The 18,430-nt window shown below is 45.5% G+C and overlaps 1 protein-coding gene across 12 annotated transcripts in view; it reads left to right on the plus strand.

Annotated features, from left to right (window-relative positions):
* The window catches only part of PROM1 (prominin 1), a 588,333-nt gene that overhangs the window by 250,593 nt on the left and 319,310 nt on the right, over positions 1–18,430 (plus strand). For all 12 annotated transcript variants that reach the window (XM_078678433.1, XM_078678442.1, XM_078678438.1 and 9 more), the window contains one exon: positions 7,954–8,159. In XM_078678433.1, coding sequence (XP_078534559.1) covers positions 7,954–8,159 — 206 coding nt within the window. The remainder of the gene's footprint in view (positions 1–7,953; positions 8,160–18,430) is intronic.

Below are 18,430 nucleotides of genomic sequence, written 5' to 3' on the forward strand. Positions count from 1 at the left end.
ACTAACCAATACACTCATTACTAACACAACGCCAATCGAAACCATACATAACTACATCCCACTCAGACACACTCTCCCTGCTGTAATTACACCTAACAGTCCACCTTTTATCACTAACAAATATATAATGATCCTTCCATCAGTTATCCAACAAACACCCTCCTATCCCTTCTACCATAATAACACTAACACACAACACACACACTGCACACCACCACACTTTGTAACTCTTGAAACAAACCAGTCTAAGATAAACACTCTCACCGCTACTTCATTCCCTCCTACACACAACATACACTTTACACATAAACACATCACCACCCCCTCTACGTCACAACCTCCTCTCACAAACACTACTACACAACCAAATCAGGTGCATGAAACATACATTTCTAAACTCTCCCCTCTGACTCCTTCCCTCCAAAACTCCTTTTTACTCATCCAAAAGCCTCTTCCTACTGCTAAGACTTAAAAAAAAAAATCCTTCACTCTTTTGTCCCTCCACTATCCTTTTTCAATCAAAATTAACAGACTAACATGTTCACTTCTCAAATTCCATATTCCATATTCAACTATACTAATATACTGCCCAAATAACTGAATAACATATCTACTACTCAAATTACTTCATATTTATACTATACTAATTTTCAACACTAATCCTTTATGGGCTCCGGAGTGGCGTGCTACTCGCCAGAAAAGCGCTTCAACACTCATCAGGGGTAACAAGTACTGTATGACTGCAAATCTTTCTTCCCCTTCTATCCATCCGCTATCCTTCTCACTCCAAGTAACAGACTAATATCCACCACTGAAATTACCTCATATTTCACCATATTAATTCACCAATAATCCTTTATAGGCTCCCTGAATAGCATGCGTCAACAAGCGAGCGATAAATAAATACAAACCTTTGTCCTACTCTATCCTTCTGCTATTATTCCAAATCCAAATAACTGACTAACCTATCCACCACTTAAAATGTACTTGCATGTTTCACTATACTAATTCAACACTAATCCTCTATGGGTCCCGGAGTAGCGTGCTACCCGCCAAAAAAGCGCTTCGACGCCTCATCAGGGGTAGTAAGCGCTATATAAATGCAATTACAATACAATACAATACAATACAATATACTTACGTTGTAATGGCATGCGTTGTAATAGCATCTGCTATGTAATGGCATGCGTTGTAAAAACATTCGTTGTAAATGTATCTGCGTTGTAAAAATTGCGTTGTAACGGTGTGCGTTGTAAAAGTTCGCGATGTAACGTCATACATCCCAGAGACTCTGTGTTTACCAAAACCTACCTTGTACCCATCTTTCAGTCTGCTTGGAGGCAGTTGATGGGCTTTACAAATACTTGATAAACAAATACAAATATAATAATGCTCCTTCTCTGGCAAAATGTAGGGAGTGGTAAGAGGGTTGGTCGTATGGGTGACTTTAGTCCCATAAATTATTGAAGGGAACATATTTCCACATCCTCGCACCAAGAGTCCCTCAAACGACAGTGCAGCCGTTTCAGCACTTTGAGCCACGTACCAATATAAAGCCAACCAGAAATACTTGGCTGTGTCCATGACCATGACTGAACAATACATGCATGTGTAAATGCAAGCAACTTGAATTTGGTAAACATCACTTACAACGAAACTTTTACAACGCACTACCATTACAACACGGTCATTACAACGCAAACTATTACAACGCATTGCGCTGGGGGGCGCTCTAGGATAGGGAATAGGTTAATTTACTATCCAATAACCTTCCCTAGTGTCCACGGGGACTGGAGTTGGAATAGTAAATTAAACTATTCACTATCCAACACCCAAAAGCGCTATGCGTTGTAATGGTATGCGATGTAAAAACCGCATTGTAAAGGCAGGCGTTGAAATAGCCTGCGTTGTAACGTCATACATCCCTTGAATTTCATCAATTACAATTGTCTTGTTGACAACTTTAACTTTCCACCTACCAGACATACCTGGAGTGCCTATTGAAGCCTAAACTATCACAATACCCTGCTTACTGTTCTGTTTAAGATGATCATGTAGACATCAAACAATCCAACTTACAGATAGAAATTGAAAATATGATGATAGTAACTGTGATGGATGCTGGTTACCTCTTGAATCTGAAGTTAATTTATCAGTACTGTAATTTAGGTGGAGAGGTTTTGGGGGCCCCCCATTCACAGATGAACCATCTCAGGCACAGCGTAAAAAAGGTCCTTCCATGACCCCACACATGCTTCCACAAAGCTCTATGTAAGGCAGAGCTCTCCCCTCCCAGGCATCGTGTTTCTGTTTCCCTCACTGCCCTCCTTCCTGACAGAACATGGCTCCTCCGGCTCGGATTCTGTCAATTATCAAACATACACTTTCATCGCCCTCTGGTCGCCTGCAGCCCGCCATCTTTGGTGTGACAGTTGATCCATCTGTGCGGCCTACAGCACTTGTGAAAGACATTTCAAAAAGCAATAGCAACAAGCAACCACACCACCAGAACAAGGGCTCAGAACTGCTCAGAACAACTGGGATGCAATATCTCTCCGTAATGTCTCATGCCACTTTTAGGCAGAACAGTTTGGCGAATTCTGCATTCCACTGACAGATATTGAATAGAAAATGGCATGTATAACACGAGTTATATATGCCATTTGCTTATCCCAACCTTGGAGTTAGATAGGGATGGATCAGCTGCTGGTTTTATCACACACTTCAGTATTAATGCTTGGCTGAGATGTACATCTGTGACCTACAGGTGCACAAAGATGCTGCAGCATGGACACTACCCAAGAAAGCCTTCTCTGCCACGTAAATGAAATGTCTCTTTTTTTAAATTTATTTTTTAATGGGATGGAAAGAAACTGATGCTGATTCATTTAGTTTTTTAGGCAGATTGCCCGGCCTGGGACATATCTTGCTTAAGCTTTCCTGTCTGGGATGTTTGTACAGGACGCTGCAGCTGCTGTAATCTGTATGCACAAAATGTAATGGCACAGTTTAATTAGTTAACCCTGCATGGGGCACCAGGATCTGTGTGGCATTAGCTCCCTCAAGTGTTAAATATCTTGCACCGGGCCCTGTTAATAAATGATGGCTGCCATTACACTGAGGATTCTCTTCATTTACAGACTTTTGATATTTGTGTTAGCAACTATCCTCTTGCCCGTATAGACAGCCAGTGGGTGCATGGAGATCTGGCAGAAAAGCCTGGAAATATTCATTCGGACCAAATAAACCCCGGGATTTCTTCCCACCCTCGTTGATAAGCTTGAGAAGTTATTTAATGCTCTAGTGTGGAATTGACCCCTTGTAATACCTAGACGTGCTTCATCACACCAAGTCCTAGATTTATTAAGCATGTGTGAGAGCGCTAGTATGCAAAGTGGTGCAAAAGGTGGCCACGTTCAACGTTTATGTGCAAATGCTGTTTTGCACTGAAATTTGACCAAAGCACAGCAGGAAAACTATTTGCAAGAAAAGCAAGAACACCCATGCTGAGTGGCCATTTTGATCTAGGTGACAGTGCACAGATAATAAGGTTATCCGACTTGCTAAAATTATGCAAGAGAAAACATTTTGAGCAATTTCCTAACAACATGAAATACACCAGAAATCACCCACCCCTGAAAAGTGCCAATGAAGGTCGTAATACGCAGACAGACACTGTAATTACTTCAGCTAGTAAGGAATGATCTAGGAGAAGCGTGTGGAGGGAAAACAAGCTCTAAAGTAAGGGTGACTCTGATTGGGAGATATGAGGAGATGATCAGTGACATCATATTGAGGCTCATATTACAAAATTAGCTCTTCCTTGACCCAACTACATGAAGGTTGCTTGCAAATGCAACACCTGCACAGGTAAAATTCACTTGCAGTACTTCATCCGTAGCATTAGGCTTTTTGCAGAGCCTATATCCTGGAGAGACTTGGAAGTCACAATACACACTGTCTCAAATCCTGCCACGTATTTAAGAAGCAATTCTTTCCATCACATCAAAGTAATCCTGCCCTATCACACCATAGACCCAGAGTCTTCCCCTAGCAGGCCCTAATTAGAAAGAAGTTGAGACAGACTTCTATGCTATTGCCAACTTACCATGTGTCCTGGGTGCCCTTGACTGTAGGATGTGACATTGGTCCTTGCTTCTGAAATCTAAAAGACAAACACTCAGTGTACAAACAATATGGCAAATATTACTTGAACGATGTCACTGCCAGTTACCTAGGTTGTAAACTTGATTCATACATATTGAGGCACTCTACTGTCAATCAACACATTGAAACTGGTGTGTACGGCTAAGCTATGATAGTAGGTATCAAAATCTATCAGTAGATGACAGATCATAGGCAACATGCGAAATGTGTTTTCACTACCCGTCCTTAAGTGAATTAAGATGACACCCTTTGCAAATTCGACCCCAGCAGAAGAAGCCATCAACACAACGCACAGGAGGATATGTGGTGTTACAGAGCAATGCCTTGGCATTCTCGATGTTCAGGGGCCTCTACCTGTCTGAGGTTAGTCACGCAAAATTTGTCTGCGGTGGGATTGTTGTTTGTTCGACGTTGCACAACCTATGTGTGTGAGACGCAACACCACTTGAAGAATATCCAGACAGCAATGGCCAATCTCATGAGGACACTGCCAGTACAGGCCCCAAACCTGACACAGGCTCACAGGATGAACCGATGGAGAGAGGGAATCATTCTCACTTTCATTACCCATACATTCTGCATGAACAGTGACAGTTAATGGGGCAGACTGTGATACAGAGCTCTCGCCTATCTACTGTGGCCTGCCCATTCACTGAGGAAGATAATGTTAAAATTAATAAAGTTGTGCCTCACCTACATGAGACTCAATGGTAGGTTGCTTGAAAACATTTAACTCCAGTACATCAGCTATCCCAGGGAGAGATCCATCGGACATTCACTTCATATTTGGTCATCTGTATAGGCAAGTATTTGTGCTGTTGGAGAGTGACATGAATAGACCTTGTAGGTGCACTTATCTTTGCCATTTCATCCACAGCCAGTCTGATCGTTGTGCACATCATCCGACACCTTATGGGGCAGGATATAGCCATAAGGTGAACAACTAGACATGTATAGTGCTGTTATAGTATGCACATAATATGTAGATGAATACACTTTTAGACATGTCCTGATTTCAATGACTCTTACAGATAGGCAGCAACATGGGCAATATTTCAATTGTTAATTGGTCATGATAATTTCTACCTCCTGCAAATTGAATTAGATTTTTCTCGTCCTTCCTTCAGTATTGTATTCTGGGATTCCTGGTTCACTCCTGCGCTGACCTCTTGCTCCTAGTCATATAGATTAGAAATGTTGGGGTGTCCTATGGAATTTCCACTCTCACCAGTACCTTCCCAACACAACTCAAGCGGACTCTTGGATTTTCTGTACTTTTCTACAATCTATAAACTATTGAGCTTCTTAATTTTCTTAGCATCTGTGTAGGCAATGGAGTTTCTGCCACACAGCGCAAGCATGCCAGAGCATAACATTATGCACTTTGCACCATGCAATGCAGCTGATTTTTGTGCAGAGTTTAATTTTGTGGAATTTAGTAAATTTAGGCTCATGGCAATTCTTTTTATGAAACAAGTGAGATATGTATTAGCCTGTTTTTTATCTTAAACTCTATGACGAATTTACATTAGTCACCCTTGCATCTAATCAAAGCAGTAATCACAAACAGGCCCTGAAACTTCGAAGAACCAAAACTTGAGAAACGTCTAAAATACTTTTGTCCTAAATATACACATCAGTTGTTTTAACTAATGTGTATCAGAACTGAATAGACATCCAATTGAGCTAACCTCCTGAGACGATCTAATAATCTAAAAAAGACTGTTTTTTTTGGTTCTGCGTCAACTGTACAAATAACATTTACTTGGTATTTGCAAGGGAGAAAATGTTAATTATCTGCCATGTGATCCAAATACCACTGTAGTTCCAGATAACTGTTGTCCAATGCAGGGGTAAATCCAACTCTTCACATCTATGTTCATATCGACCTTCTCCACAGCTTTGGGGTACACACACTTCTTTGAACTGGGTAGCATTTATGACCTTTTAAAGGGGTCTTTTGAATGTTCCATGATGCTCCTGACCCAGTGAGCTCTTCTTTGTAAAAGCAGATAGCCCACTGGGGCTGTGCCAAATGTTGCGAATGCCTTGACACTAGAGTTGCAGGCTGTCCTTTCTCCTACGTCCCTCGCTCAAACTGTCCGCTAGACCATAGAAAGCAGAAGGATCTCTTCCTTATGTTTGTATCCTCTACAGATGCCTAGCCTTGCCCAAGACCTTGGAGCAGTGGTTGACCGCACACCCTGCAGTTAGAGAGTTTGGTTTATGTCCTCTTTCAATCTCGGTTTCAGTGGTTTATGGTAGGTTGTGCAATCCCGATTGCCCCTTTTCATACTCACTTGCAGATTAGAGGGACCAATCCAACTACAACTACACAAGGGACCACATCTACTGGAAACAGTGCCATGTTATATGCGTGGTTCTCCATGGCCCCTATTTTCGTTGGCAGCTGATGCTTCTGCCCTTATGCCTCACTGGCTTGAGTACTATGTGCACAGTGTGCAGCTGTTGGTCTTTAGAACCTGTTAGGGTTTTCTTCCTCTTAAGGCTTATGCCAAGATCGATTACGATTAATTCATATTAATCTCCTCTGGTGAAAGGTCCTTTAGAACACAAAACATAAGTCACCTTCAGCTAGTACTTACGTGCACGTTACTTGATGACTGTTGTCTCGGCACAGCAGCATATTGTGATTACTCCATTGTCTCACAAAGCCCAATTTAAAAAAAAGCAAAATCACCAATGAAGTGGAATCCGTTTGGAGGGACCTTGAATCCAAATTTAGCACCTATTTAGTTATATTTAAAAGTCACAAATCACGTAAGAACAGTCAGATTTTGTGGCCTGCGTAAATAGCTTAAACACTATATAAGAGAGGACTGAGATTAAATATATCAAAAACTTATGTAAACAAGCGTTTGCAATGCAGTAGGTCCTGCATTTGCGAGAGTTTAAGCTATTGGCATTGTAAATGACAATACCTTTTATTTATATGATTTGATAATTTACACACAAATAAAAGGCATTGTCATTTACAATGCCAAGAGCTGAAACTCTTGTAAATGCAAGACCTATTTCATTTCAAGGAAGCGGCCGCTATTGTCCCGGGCTGCTTGGAAAGTGAAAGCGCGCATGGCGAGCTGAATGTTGCAGGAAAGCATGTCTGCCTGCAGTAGGAGGAACTCATTAACCGCATGCGTGCGGCCGTTTTTCCCGCTGTATGCGGCATTTTTAAATTTACCGCGTTACATGACGAGCTCAGCTCGTCATCAGCACACGGTAGGTAACGCTGATGACGAGCTGAGCTCGTCATCAGCATGGAAGGGGTTAATAAATGGAAGGGGTTAATAAAAAAAGAAGGCCAGTCCTCATAGGAGGTTACAAATAAATACAAGGCGGTACTAACTTGGAACTAACAAGCCTATTAACGAATCAGAAGCCAGCATTTACAAAGGACAATGACAGAAGCCAATGAAAAATATGGGCAGAGAGTGGGTGGAGCTTCAACTCCATTCTCGAATACAGCATGTCTCACAGAGCGGTGCATGCGCTGCCCAGGCTCTACCTAAAGAGTGAAAGTATTTTTTGGCATGCAGTTTCATGTGCTGCATTTAATAATGCTTCTTGTAAGGCACATTGGAGATGCTTAGATGTCCAGAGCATTCAGACATTGAATTAAAACTCACAAACTTCTTTCATTGAGATTTGTTCAGTGCCTGTAGGTTTTTCATGGAGTTATGAGCCCCTTACTTCTTCCTTGTGCCTAGGGTTTGCTTGTGTTGCCTTCATGAATGGTTGTTACAGTTGTCTTTGTTTGACTTGCAGACGCTGCACTATGAGGTTGGCTTCATTGTCGCTGCTGCAATAGGGCTGATATTCGTCCTGCTCATGCCGCTGGTGGGGCTGTGCTTTTGCATGTGCCGCTGCTGCGACAACTGTGGCGGGGAAATGCATCAGCGTCAGAAGAAAAATAACGACTGTAAGAGAGGCTGCTTTGCAACATTTCTTTTTGCTTCTTCTTTAATTATGAGGCAAGTATTTTATTTCGCTTTTGCTGTTTTCCATTATGTTAAACTTGTGACGTGTTTAGATATCGTCTTTTGTTACCTTCTATTGTTTGCCTTACTAATCTTATTTCTCCTTTGTGTTATTTTCAACTTAAGCCTTTTTTGTTTGCAGACAAGCCGTCAGGAATACTGTCAAATTTCCAAGATAAAAACTATTATTATCTGTTTGGGTGATTTGAGTTTAGGTCTGGCGTTAGCCAAGACCTTTTGAGTTTACAAAAATTATATGTATAATATACTTAATTATGCTGTCTGCCAGTCCTATTCATACATGGGTTTGTTGTTGCCATTTACATTTTTCTTCTGCAGCATGGGGTCACTTATCAGCCCACATCAGCCACTGTCTAGCTTCACTGAGACAGCATTCTACCCATTCACAAGGAGCACATACACACACAAAATAGTTCAGACACATTTTTTCTAGATTTATGAGTGCAAGGCAGCTTTCCCAACAATAAATTTGGCAAAACGCATGAGAAACTAGCACTGGCAAAGCCAAAAGGTGGGCTTCTAACTCCAGAATCATTGGCTTTGCCAGAGCTTGTTTCCAAGGGAAATTGTTTTTTCATTATATCTGTAGCATAAATACATTAAAGTGACAGTGCCGTTCAAGTGATGGTGAGTCCATCTTTACACTTTCTCCACTTTGCTAAACATTGCAAAAGATACACCCACAGTTTAACATGATTATGCAAGGAATCTAGAGGGAAGTAAAAAATGCTTGCATACTGTATTTTCTGATTTATAATCCCATGTGTAGTCACATTTGCAAGGGGCACACTCAAGAGAACATATTTGAGAAACAATATTGAGACAGATATGGCCTTCTAATATGTGTCATAACAAGTCCCACAAGGTCACAGAGGCAGAATCCTGGGATTAGCAAATGACATGTAGGAGCTTCAGGTTCCCCTACAGTTGCCTAAATTGTGGTTAAAATCTATTCTCAACATTGTTTATAATGAAACTAAACACTTTGGGGCATATGAATCATTTTTATTGACTCAGCTGCAATGCAATGAGTGCTCCACACTGCTACATATTTACAAACTGGCGCATTGGGCCGAACGCGTCAGTTTGTAGTGGTCTGCGTCACATTATACCTGAGGCAGGTATAATATATGCAAGGTAGATGATCCCATGTAAAAAGCCACTAAGAACTGACGCAGGGAAATTTACTTATTTTCGCTGTGTCACGCTACGACTTGACTGCGTCAAAATCCCTATGCCTTCTCAAACCATGTATAATGATTGATGCAGGGCTTTTAACACAGGACTCGCCTCTGTGTTCTGATGCTTTGTTGGAGTTGCATCAGTCTTACGACCAACTCCAGCAATGCGTCACTTTAGCGCCAAATGATGAGTCAGAATGTTTTACGCATCCATGAATCCTTGCGCCATGGAGTAATGTATTGTAAATACAGCACATCCATAGTATTTTTAGGGCATTTGCTTCAGGCTCAAGAAATCTGACATATCAATGCCAATGTGTCAGTTCTTGTAAATATGCCCCTTACATTCTCCAAGAGTGGCTCAGTAGGGCTTAGGTGCACTGTTATCATGCTGAAATGCTATTGAATGTGCTGTCTTAAGCAGCTGAAGTGTTGCATCAGTAGTAATGTACATATTTGACAGTGGTAAATGGTTGATTGTCACTGGAACTTTATAGACAAGCATTTGCAATACAATAGGTCTCACATTTACGAGAGTTTGAGCTATTGGCATTGTAAATGGCAATGCCTTTTTTTATGTGTTGTTTTTAAAACAGATATAAAAAAGGCATGGTTATTTACAATGTCAACTCTCGTAAATGCGAGACCTATTGCATTGCAAATGCCTGTGGTACTTGCAGTTCATACGTTATAACACTAATAATACACAGTGAGCTATGAACTGTCATCAAAGAGCTGCATGCATACTGCATGGTGCAGGTTAGAACATTATGTTTCATCCAGTGTTTCATTAGCCTAATGTCGGTAAAAAAGGTTTATCTGGATAGAAATATTTTCTTACCTCCTAGGATTGGTGAAACATGAATCCTACACCCTGTAATCCTCATTGTTTTATGAAATCTTTCCTATAGACTGATTTTACACACGTATAATTCATTTGTTCTGTGTATGAGATATAAAGTTCTTCAATACCCTACTGCTGGTCTGAGTAGCGCTAAAAAAAATGGAAGTGAGGAAATTAGTGGGGTGGGTGGTTTGAAGGGGGTGGCCAATAAAGAAGCTCCACTAGCGTTAAAGCTGAACCTGTTTTTGTTGTTCCGGAGTTTTATATAGGGCAAACTTGACCCGAAGGTATCAGAACGCTTTACATGAGCACCAGTTGCGTTATACAAGGACACATTCATTTTTGTTAGGCACGGGGAGATTAAGTGATTTGCCCAGAATCACAGGATGTTGAGCGTCCTTGTTGAGACTCAAACCTTGTTCTCCAGATTTGAAGTTTACCGCCCTAGCCATTAGACCACATCCTCTCCCCATTCTTATTATTCATTAATTCACATTACTCCCCCTTCCAACATATGACTCTCGGGCCTCCCGAGTCATCACCAACCACCGTCTTTCCACTTATCTGCCAAAAAATCCCTCCTGTGCACCTCTGCACACCCAAACATCCCGTAAGCGAAGAAAGACTACACCACTTCGCACCAGAGACAACGATCACGTTACACGCCCTCGCGAGCACCTCAACCTCCCGAACACACCGCGCTCGGCGTCCGCCCTATCAGTCCACCCAGCGCTGCAGGAAAGGCAAGCACACACACGGGCCCAGCGCCCGACCGAACCCACACTCTCCCCCAGAGATAGACTCCAACACAGATCCTCCCTCCACGTCTCCAGCTCTCGGACCGACTCCCCCGCTGAGACACCACCCGTAAGGAACCAACTTCCTGTTTTGGATGCAGCCAGACAGAAACCAGTCCACCTACCAGTGAAGCAATACCTGGGCAAGCGCTGGGGGCAGCCAGGTCCAGAACAGCCACTCTCACTCGACCCCACAGACGTCCAACCACCCTTCTACCTTACAGGCACCATCCCGAATGCACGGCCCGCTGATCACACCGAATCTTCCAGGGAACTGCCGACAAGGGAAGGCAGGCCCCTTCCCCCCTTTGACACGCTCGACCAACTGCTTCCACACCTCTCGATGGCAACTCTAGGCCACTCCCTCCTCCATTCCAATCAAAGATTGAGACGTCAAAGATCCCACCACAATCCCTGAAATCCGAGAGGGGAGGATACATTCCTAGTAACCTGAATAATGAATTCAAATTTTTTTGGGTCACTGAATGTTTGTACCTTATGTTGTAATCTTTGGCGGAGGGAGGGTACCTCATTTACAAAGATATATCAAGTTCTGCACAAGTCCATCAGACTAAAAATACGGAACCCAAAACCCGTGTATGGCTAGAAACCAAAATTAACCCTGACAAAAATGATCACACTAGTTCAACCCTGCAGGAGGTTGCTGCTAAAATGAGGCCATGGTTCTTGTGAAGCATTCCTTCTCTGATAGCAACCATTTAGCCTGCAGCATGACTGGTAAATACCAGGGCGGCAGAAAGGATATAGCCAAAACACAACTACATTATAGACCAAACTTCTGCGGGTAGCATACCGTATGTCCAAAAAATCCACTGCGCGGCGTGAGAGACAATGTTATATAATTACTTACGTTTGAGCGTACACAGAACTACACCTAAAATATGGGCGGAGAGTGGGCGAGGCTTCAAGTACATACCTGAATACAGCATGCCTTCCAGAGCAGCACATGCACTGCCCAGACTCACCCTAAAAAATGCTTTGTTTGGCTGTAAATGTAAACACATTTTTCCATTACTATCATAACTATAGAGAACAAAAGTAGACAACACAATAACATAAAACAAAGCAAACTAACATTACAACAAAACAGGACACAACGCAATTAAACTGTCAAATCATAAAGCTACCCACAGCGGAAGTACCAGGCGACAATAACACAATATAACAAAACAGCACAAAAACGCAAGAGAACAAAAAAATACACATTATCGCTTCGACAAAATACAACACAACAAATATACATTACCACTTGCACAAGCCTGCTTTTAAAAGGTGTCTGCACCAAGAACTATTTTACTTACCCCAAAGGACATGTATTAGCATCAAAATGTTTTATCATTGGGCCCCCAGTAGCTGATCTTAAATAGACAAATCCACACCATTAGCTGGGCCCAAATTAGCTTTTAAATCTACTGCCAACAAGATGTTATCTAGTTATTCTTTTTTTTTTAAAAAATATATTTTTCTTTATTCAACATTAGCTCAGTTAAATTGGACATTTGAAGTAAATATCTAGATATTCTAAACAAAATATCGAAAAGATTTCTGTAGATTCACATGGTCCATTTGTGGTGAAATGTAACTGAATTGTTCCATAGCAAACTCTAGTCTAAATTTCGTATGGTGCTTTTCACTGCACAAAACAAACTTTTTGCTGTTTTCGCAGTATTCTGACATAGAATCGGATAAGACATAGAACCGGAAGAGGGCACACTTTTTGATGAGGTGAGCGGTACTTGTGAGGGACATAAGAGGTCACGATCCAACCTACGTCTAGTGATGGTCACTGTGTACAATTGGCTGGGGAAAGCTTTTTGAGCAGTGTAATTATTTAGGGAACATGGTAATACTGTCTCTTGTGGGGGTCACTTTTCAGCCTTGAAAAAGGAAGAGAGGCTATCATAAAATGATTGTGAGGGTCTGTTGAATGCAGAGATGCAGTTGATTTGAGAGAGAGTAGCCAGAAAAAGGCAGTACCCTTAATTTTGAACCACATCCTGAATGGCACCTGGTACTGACTCAGTGAGTAGCAAGAGCTGGGCACTTGTTCGGTTGCTGTCCTGAGGGAATTCTGAAAACCATGTGGCCTAATGGCGAATTTTACACCTCAGTTTTCAATGACTTTGGACATCATCCTTTCCTTCCTTCTCTTCACCCATTCTTCCTAATTACTATTCACCCACACATCCATTTATCCATTCTTCCCTCCAACTATCTTTCCAGCAACTTCTTTGCTACTTCTCTTATCCATCATTACTTCTCTCCATCAATCCATCCACCCTTATATCACCTTTCCTTCCAGCCACCTATCTCTCCATTAACCTGTCTGTCCACCCTGAGCGCCATGCATTCACTCTTCTCTCCCTCTGTCCCTCGACCATCCCTCAATCTACTCATTCTTCCATCCGTCTTTCGGTCCACCCTTTTCTCCGTCCCTCCCTACTTGCTTCCACTCGGTCTTTCGTTTCATGCTCTCTTGTTGCATGCCCCCCTCTCCGTTATGCTATTGTCTTGCAGCGGTTTCTCTGAACGTTTGTTTAGCGGCCCGAGTGATGCATGTCAAAAGTGTAATGTTGGGGGCCCTGGGCCCTCATGCTCGAAAGGACTGACGCAGACACAGTGGGCTACATGGTACAACTGGCCTAGAGCACATGGGCTCGGCCCCTATTATTAAAGCTGTGTCACCTGACCGGTGACATCAGTGGTGGGTGGGTGTTCAGTGTGCTGGCATACAAAACACTAGACTGCTGACTGCGACTCTGGGTCACTACATCCCTCCCAAACTTGGGGGAAAATGAAAACAAAAGAAAGTCCAGCCTGTGGGAGAAAAAGTGCAGTTCGCAAACCCCACGACAAAGTTCAACCTGTGGGAAAGAAAATGTACATACAATATAACACTGGACTCTATGATTTGAAGTGAGTCTCTTTGGTGGATTGCAGGTCGCAGATGGTGTAGTTGCTGCATCCAGGACTCATGAGTCACTGTGGCATGGTTTGCCGTTTTTCGGTGGGTCCTATCTTCTGTCTGCGCCGCCTGGACGTTGTTCTCGGTCTTGCCTTAGCTTGGCACCACTGTTGACAGTTGGTAGTTAGAGAGAAGGGTGACATGATCTGAGTATTGTTTGTCTTCTCGGTTCTCCTCTTCAGTCCTGGTCCTTGGTGATGTCTCTGGGCAGGCTTCAAAGTATTTCTGGGCAGATGAAAGGAGTAGGTGCATACATCCCTCTCACTAGGATGCCTCTCTCGCCGGTATTCCTCTCTCACAAGATGTCCGGGAGGACCTCTTTGCCAGGTTTTCACTGGACTGGTGTTTTCGGTCATGTTGCTCCACCATAGCCTTCAGGCCGTGAGCGGGGCACTCCACGATCTTCACCGTTGTGTCCTAGTTCCACCTGAAGGTTACGCTGTTGACTCTTTTCTTGCACGTGAAGCTTTCCTCTCCGTGGGTGTTGCAGACGCACCGTTGTGGACCTGTCTCTCTTGTGGGACTTGCTGCCACCTGAGTCCCTTGAGGCCTTTGCTTCTTGGGCTGCCACGGGTTGGTGTGGAGTGGTCAGTTCCTCAGCCGGATGTGTGAGCACTCTCGCCATCCAATCTTCCGCTCAACCCCAAAGGTAGGTTGTTGTCAACAGTCCAAACTTGCCCTCTTCTGCGTTCGCCACGTGGATGGATGGCTCGTAGGCAGATTATCTTTGACTTGTGCCGCCGGTGTTCTTGCCAGGCCTTGTTCTTCAATGCACTCTGGTGTTCTAGTGCAGGTCACCATCTTCTTCTTCTGGTGTGTGTGTTGACTGGTCACACCTCTTCTCTTCTTGTGATCTTCTAGTGGCACCGTGGCACTCACTACCCTTCTTCTCCTCCATTCCTTTCATGACGTGGTCGGTCCCTTTTCCTGTCTTAAGCCATCCAGGCCATCTCCGTGTGGCGTGCACTCCACACGAGTCTCCCTGGTTGCGTCCTACCCCTAGGACACGCTTTCTCTTCTTCCGTTGACCAAACCAGGCATCGCACCTTTCTTCCTGCCGCTCCTCCTTTACTTCGGGTCGGTGTTATCAGACCTCTTCTGGGTCCCGTCCATGGACCTCTTCTTGAACTCCACGTCGGTCTTCATGTCATAATATTCAGTTACTTTACCTTTGACCTTCTGGCATGTCTTCACAGTCGTGACCTTCTGGCAGGTCATCTTCTCCTTTTCTTTCCGGGTGACCATCTGACTGGTCATCTTCTCCTTTTCTTTCCGGGTGACCATCTGACTGGTCATCTTCTCCTTTTCTTTCCGGGCGACCATCTGACTGGTCATCTTCTCCTTTTCTTTCCGGGTGACCATCTGACTGGTCATCTTCTCCTTTTCTTTCCGGGTGACCATCTGCCTGGTCAGCTTCTTCCTTTCCTTTCGGGCGACCAACTGACTGGTCCGCGTCTTCTTTCCTTTCGGGCGACCATCTGCCTGGTCAGCTTCTTCCTTTCTTTTCGGGCGACCATCTGACTGGTCCGCGTCTGGCGGTGACTTTCTGGCAAGTCATCTTCACTGTGACCTACTGCGTTACTCGGTCGTGGTGGCGTGGAGTTCCTTCACTCCGTGCGCATTCCTGCGCAGTGCTGTTCGGTCCTGAGGTGTGGAGTTCCTTCACTCCTTGCGCGTTCCTGCGCAGTGTTTTTTAGGTCCTGAGGTGTGGAGTTCCTTCACTCCTTGCGCGTTCGTGCGCAGTGCTGTTCTGTGGCATTGGCGTGTCGCTGTGCAGCGTCACTCTGGCGCTCCTGATTTCTGGCGCTCCTTGCACGTTTCGGCGCAGTACTGCGCGGTCCTGTCGTGCGGGTGTGGGGTTCCTTCACCCCTTGCGCTGTCCTGCCCAATGCTTCGCTTCTGGCGCGTCCCGGCGCTGTCTCCTTGCGTGTCCCTGGAGTTTCCAGCGCGTTCCTGCGCTGTCTACTGGCGCGTTCCTGAAGGTTTTGGCGCGTTCCTACGCTATCTCCTGGTGTGTTCCTGAGTGTTCTGGCGCGTTCCTGCGCTGACTCCTGAACACTTCTTGCGCTTCCTGGGGTGTACCTGCGATTGGTCAGTCTCCTTGGGTGTCTGTAGGTAAGTGTCTTTCTTTGCTGCTGACATTGTTCCCTTGGTTTGTTGCGGGCTTGTATATACTGATTCTCTGTCAGGTGTCCTCTGCGGGAAGTCTGCTGTCTTCTGGCGCATTTGGGGCTGCTAGGGCAAAGCTGCAGTATGCTTTTGGGTTGTCCTGGGCTTGTTTGGTTCCTCTTTTCTTACAGTGGGCGCAGTGATGCAGTTTGGCCACTAGATGGCTCTGCAGGCCAGGCAGCTCTCTGATTGATGCTGGTTTTACTCGTCCCAGCCGGGAGGCGAGGAGCAGGCTCCGGAGCAAGGAGGCAGGCAAGTGGAGAGGTCTTTATTTATTTTTGAGGGCTGGCTCAACTCCGATTCATTTGGGGTCAGCGCTAGTCGTACTGTGATCTTCCCCGTTTGTTACTCTCCTCGAGCTTTCCGCCCGCAGCAGCTTCACATTTCTCATGCTGCACGGGGCGGAGGAGGGCTGGCTCTGCTGCCAGAGACTGTTTGCTGTGTAGGGGCACGGGTGCGGGGGAAAAGATTGAGGCAAAGACACCGGGCTCCTGTTTGGTGCATCTACGCCCGGCAGCTTGGCACACGCTGCGGGGCTTATCATTAGATGCTGAGTGTGTATGATTTTCCGCTACTCTCCCCGCCCGCAGCAGTCTCACAGTCAACACGCTGCACTGGGCGGGGGAGAGTCAGCGCTGGTGCTGGAGGCCTGCTTTTCCCCGTCTCGGGGAGTCTGTTCCTTCTCTGCGCCGGGGATAAGTTAGTCAGTCTGCGCAGGGGGCTTGACGCTTCCTTTACCGGCTGCGAGCCGGGCGCTGGTTTTTCCACTCTTTCTCCCCCCCACCGCTGCAGACACACGCTTCGCGGGGGTGGGGGGTGTTCGTGTTTGACAGCGGGTGGGCTCCGCTTTCCTCAATTAGGGCCCGGCAGCTCTCCACACGCTGCGGGGTCCCTTCCTCACCGCCGCTGCAGCTTCGGTTACCTGCTGCGCGGCGGGGCAGGGGTGGCTGTATGCAGGCCGCGGGTGGGCTCCGCGAGCCTTGCTTTACTACGGGATGTAGCGGCCGACGCTGTGTCGCTGCAGGCAGGCCGCGGGTGGACTCCGCTGGCCTCGCTTCACTGGGGGCAGTAACTGGCGTGCTCGCACTGTTGGGGGCACAGTAAATGTTCGTGGTTCATAGCGGGTGGGCTCCGCTTTTGGTTTGCACATGCATCCGGGCTCACCTTCGGCCGACGGGCCTTCCTCCTCCACGCGGGTGGGCTCCGCGGAGGTTTCACCGTGGTTGCAGCGTCTGTGGGGCATCCAGTTTCGGCTCGGTGGCGGCCGATGCAGGTGGGCTCTGCACGGCTCTCTCTTCTCCCCAGGCAGGGGGCTCAGTCGCGGCCGACGCGGGTGGGCTCCGGTCGGTCCGCTCCTCTTCACCCCACGCAGGGGGCCGTGCAGGCTTGGCTCAAAGGGTGTGGGGTAGGCTCCCAGTCACCTTCTTGTCTGCAGGCAGGCCCGGGGCTCGGCTTACGCCCTGCAGGCCTCTCGGCGGCCGGCGCCGCTTCCCCGGTAGGGTGCCCTGCACATGGGCACTTCCCTTCTTCTTTCCGGGGATTTTCTTTAAACAGCGGCACGCGTGTCTAGCGTCCGCCCTCCTCGTCGCCAATGTAATGTTGGGGGCCCTGGGCCCTCATGCTCGAAAGGACTGACGCAGACACAGTGGGCTACATGGTACAACTGGCCCAGAGCACATGGGCTCGGCCCCTTTTATTAAAGCTGTGTCACCTGACCGGTGACATCAGTGGTGGGTGGGTGTAGTAGATTGTTATGTAATTAGTTGCTCGTGATGGGCTCGTGATTATTATCCCAGGTGCTCTTTATGACTTGTGTTCCTTCAAATGTATGTGAGTGTTCCTGGCTCGTGGGGTGAACTACTTTGAAATAAACTTCTTCTTTCAAGCAAGAAGACTGTGGACTGCCTCACTTATTACAGTGGGTGTTCAGTGTGCTGGCATACAAAACACTAGACTGTTGACTGTGACTCTGGGTCACTACAAAAGGAACAATAGACAACTTTCTAAAGGTTTATTCTACACATATACTACCCAGTGGCACTCACCTCCACTCAAGATTCTAAAGTGGGGGTCCTCGAGCTCCAGGATTTGATTGGTGTTTGAATTGGAGTAAGCAACTCTTTGAAGGTTTTTCTTATCCGAATTTGTCATATCATGACATAATTCTTTATTGCTCATCAGAACCGGAATTGCAACAAGCTGTTTTGTTCTGTGGTTAGTTTCAAGTTCACAATACTGTCCTCCTTGGTTCTATGTTTGCACAGATA

Source organism: Lissotriton helveticus, chromosome 2_2, assembly GCF_964261635.1.
Source record: "Lissotriton helveticus chromosome 2_2, aLisHel1.1, whole genome shotgun sequence".
Lineage (NCBI taxonomy): Eukaryota > Metazoa > Chordata > Amphibia > Caudata > Salamandridae > Lissotriton > Lissotriton helveticus.